Source organism: Trachymyrmex septentrionalis, unplaced genomic scaffold (genome assembly GCF_001594115.1).
Source record: "Trachymyrmex septentrionalis isolate Tsep2-gDNA-1 unplaced genomic scaffold, Tsep1.0 scaffold44, whole genome shotgun sequence".
Taxonomy (NCBI): domain Eukaryota; kingdom Metazoa; phylum Arthropoda; class Insecta; order Hymenoptera; family Formicidae; genus Trachymyrmex; species Trachymyrmex septentrionalis.
In genome coordinates this window covers 3316437-3320380 of record NW_017305611.1, presented here as the reverse complement: position 1 = coordinate 3320380, position 3944 = coordinate 3316437, and the positions used below count along the sequence as shown (strand labels likewise).

The 3944-nt window shown below is 30.7% G+C and overlaps 1 protein-coding gene across 1 annotated transcript in view; it reads right to left on the bottom strand.

Annotated features, from left to right (window-relative positions):
* Nucleotides 1–3944, bottom strand: part of LOC108751461 (NAD-dependent protein deacetylase sirtuin-1) — an 8872-nt gene that overhangs the window by 3393 nt on the left and 1535 nt on the right. The window contains exons 2-4 of the mRNA XM_018491679.1: nucleotides 1066–1198; nucleotides 409–643; nucleotides 86–315 (exon numbers count right to left, since the gene is read on the bottom strand). Of these exons, the coding sequence (XP_018347181.1) occupies nucleotides 86–315; nucleotides 409–643; nucleotides 1066–1198 (598 nt within the window). The remainder of the gene's footprint in view (nucleotides 1–85; nucleotides 316–408; nucleotides 644–1065; nucleotides 1199–3944) is intronic.

Below are 3944 nucleotides of genomic sequence, written 5' to 3'. Positions count from 1 at the left end.
ACGAGTATATATATAAAGATGTTTTAAAAGAGTAAGGATACTAATTATAAACTACTTATAATTCAAATAATTATGAAATCGAACGATTTCGAAATATACCTGTGGATCCGGTAAGTCTGGAAAATCCTGCGCTAATCTTGAATAAATACCATCTCTACTTCTAAAATCAGGAATACCGCAGCTGACACTTACGCCCGCGCCAGTCAATACTATAATTTTCTTGCTACTGCGTATTAATCGTACGACATCAGATAAGGTATTTATATGTTTAAGCTTTTGCCGTCTTGGAGGTTCGGACATCATGTTGATTATAATCTAAAATTAACATAACCAAGCGTTATTTTTATACAACATTTTTTTGCTAACCTTAAAAATATTGTAGATCTAAAAAACGTTTTATATCTATACCTTCCATAAAGTGAGATCGTCAACTTGTTCAGGGACTTGTATGGAATCCATGAGGAGATTGTGTAGGAGATCTCTAGGATTGGCACCCGTCAACATCTGTTTCTGAATCCATGAAGAAGCATTTCTCCATTGATGATTGACTTCTGCTTCTCCAGAAAGATCGGACAAACCTGATAAATCCGATAAGTTTGACACAGTGGAGGATACTTCATCTTTCTCATCTGCAGTATCAATGCTGAAATGGTATTAAGTGATACAAAATAATTATTAAACAAAATGTATAGAATATTAATACAATGATAAACTATATGTTACAAACTATTTCTGTACATGCACAACTATTAGGAATAGTTAGTATAAACTAAACTTTTCAATGTCCTTACAAGTTTGTTGGGGGATTTTTTCATTTTATAAAAAAAAAAAAAAATTAAATTTTTATTTTCTTAAACAAATTTGTTTTTCTTAAATAAATCAATTCTTCTAATTATTTAGGATAAATGTTTTTAAGATAAGATCAAAAAGTGTACATTTTAAGAAATATTTTACATTTTATGTCAGAATAGAATAAAATTTTTGAAACAAAAAATTTGCTTCGAAAGAAAATAGTTTGCAATTTTTTGCTTCATACATATGCACAGCTTTGTAGAGAAAACTTACGGACAACCAGTATCGTTACTGATGGAGTCAACTCTTAATGGTGGTGATATTAAACTCGATGCTGCAGGAGATATGGAAGCTGATTTAGATTCGTCACTCAGTTCGTTAAATCCACTATCTGTACCAAGTGCTTCTATATAACAACAATAATAATAATGTTTAATATAAAATTTTGTGTGAGTGTGTGAGATGCGCGCGCGCGTGGCCCAATTTCATGCTGATACTCGATACTCATTTTTAGCATTGAATCCGACCGCGTGATCAAAATTGACGAATATTAATTAGTAGCTATTTTGATGCTAAAATCAAAAAGCAACACGAAAAGTATATTTACATATTTTATCTGCAATGCTGTCATATTTATTTCGTGAAAATTACAGAGACCGGTACATACAGTCGGTTTTTACATTTAAGATGTGTACTGTCTTAAGATATTACGATAAGCCAATTGCAAAACCGTATTGATATCTTAAGGTCTAAAAAAAATACCAGTTTGAGTATCATCTTACTTGAGAGTATTTAACAGCCTCTAATCCATATAATTTACGAAATATCGATGACTATCATAGCTATCATATATATCATATATATCATATATATCATATATATCATAGCTATCGCACGTATATATGAAATTTTCAAGTCTATACTATTCTTTTATATTAAAACTTCTAGATCTAGATTAAAAAAAAAATTCTTTAATCAGTAATCCCTAGTTCAAATTCTCTAATAAGTCTGGATATGAGCTGCGTTTTGTATTATATGTAGGATATCTTGTTTTAGCAAAATCACGCGAGAGAGGAAAACATACATTCACTATTTCTTTTTCTTTCTGTTTTATCATTTATATTTCTTTCAGGAGAAAGTTGTTAAAACATGGTGAGCCGATTAAAAGTGGCAGTTTCGTATTCTTAGATTCTTATTAGAGGGTCTTTAGTAAATAGGCCTGTTCTTTTTGCATCAATTCATCTTTCTTCCTCTTCTTTCCCCCTGGAGAGAAAAGGAAGAAAGATGATGCAAAAGTTCAGCTAAAAAGAACAGACCTAATACGACGGATCGACGACGCCAGAAACGGACGACAATAAAACTGTTTTGTTTTCAACTTTCTTTGCTTTCAACATAAAATTCAGATTTCAAATGCGTTATTGTCTATACTTTAATTACTGCGGAGGGAGGGGATTCTTTTAAATTTAACGTAATTTAAAAAATGTGTTAAAAATAATCGCATTCGGTAAAACAGATGATTTAAGCCTTAAGCTGTGAGAGATTGACCAATTATAGTCGAATGCGAGAAGAATAATCAACTGTGATTTGTCCATTTCTTATAGCTTAAAACTTAAAAACCTATTGTAGATCCGGACTAAAAGCGTGCTGGAATGATCAAATTGTCGAGACATTGCAGATCGATAAAAATGTCCGAATTTACTGAATGGAATCAAAAATCCTTTTTCAGGATTAGAATAGACGCAAAATTGGGAGGTGCCGCAGGACTTTATACTAAAATCGAAAAAAAAGTTAAAAACACATTTTTTTTTTCCAATTAATAGAGCTGTCACCTGACATGTTTCCTTAGTACAAAAGTTTTACAGTTTGTATTATCAAAATGACAGTACGGCACCCGGCATATTACGTGCACAAACAATAGAACTAAAATTAAAAACATAGAAAAAAAGTTTTATATCGATCTACAAATTCTGCAACGTGTACTATAATACCGAAAACTCGAAAACGATAAACAAAACAGTAATTGGCTGCATTCAGCAGAGAAAGCTTTGCAACTGTTATAAAATTCTTCAATACGGTTGGTTCTTACTTTTGGTTCCTTATGGATCTAAATGTACAAACCAATCATATTGAAGAATTTTACAACAGTTGCACAACTGCTCTCTCTGCTGAACACAGCCATTGGAACTAGCAGTAGGTGTTCGATTTTGCAAGAGATGGCGTTACAATATGTTAGATAAAGATAGATGTATTATGCGTTTGAGACAGATAGCGTAAGGAATAAATTAAAGATGTAACTATTATTGACTTTCTTTGGAATTAAAAAAAAATTTGTACTATTGACATTAATCAAGTTCGGTCGTCACTCCAGCATTTCCTTAATATTAGAAAAACGAGAAACCACACAAACTCATATATATTTGTTTTCTTACAATATACAATTTTCTTACAATATTAAAATAGATTAGATTTTCGTATCGATAATATAAATTAATAAAATATATTAAAAACTTTCTTTATTACTTTGAAATGCAAACATAATTCAATTTACGTACTTTTTTAAAAATAGATAAACCTTATAACACAATTACAAAAAATTATTAAGGTATATTTAATGGAATGAAAAAAAAAAAAAAACAATCATATGATTACACTAAAGTATAATAAAGATGAAATTGAATCGGTCAGTGCAGAAAAGGGACGAGTCCAATTTTGTTCAAAAATAAGTTTTCCTTTTCATTGATCTTGAAATGGATGGATACATCAGGCTTCAAAGGACCTAAAGTAGATGTTAAAAATCAATAAGTGCAGAAAGAGCACAAGTCCAAGATTTGGATAAAATGGACTGCTATAATCCCATCAAAATGTAGAAGCTTTATTGATGAAATATTCGAATGATCAACGCAGCTATATATATAAAAACTTTATAAGTAATTCAATCTGATTACTTTTCTCTGAGAAATATTTCGAGTTAAAATTTTTAACTGTATTTTTCGAATCATTTTGCATACATTATACTGTATTGCTTAAAAAAAAAGAGAGATAATTATTGTATTATTGTTTAACATAATTCAAGACAAATCAAGTACTTGTAATAGCGCGCGCGCGCGCACCCACCCACCCACCTACATACACACACACACACGCACACACAC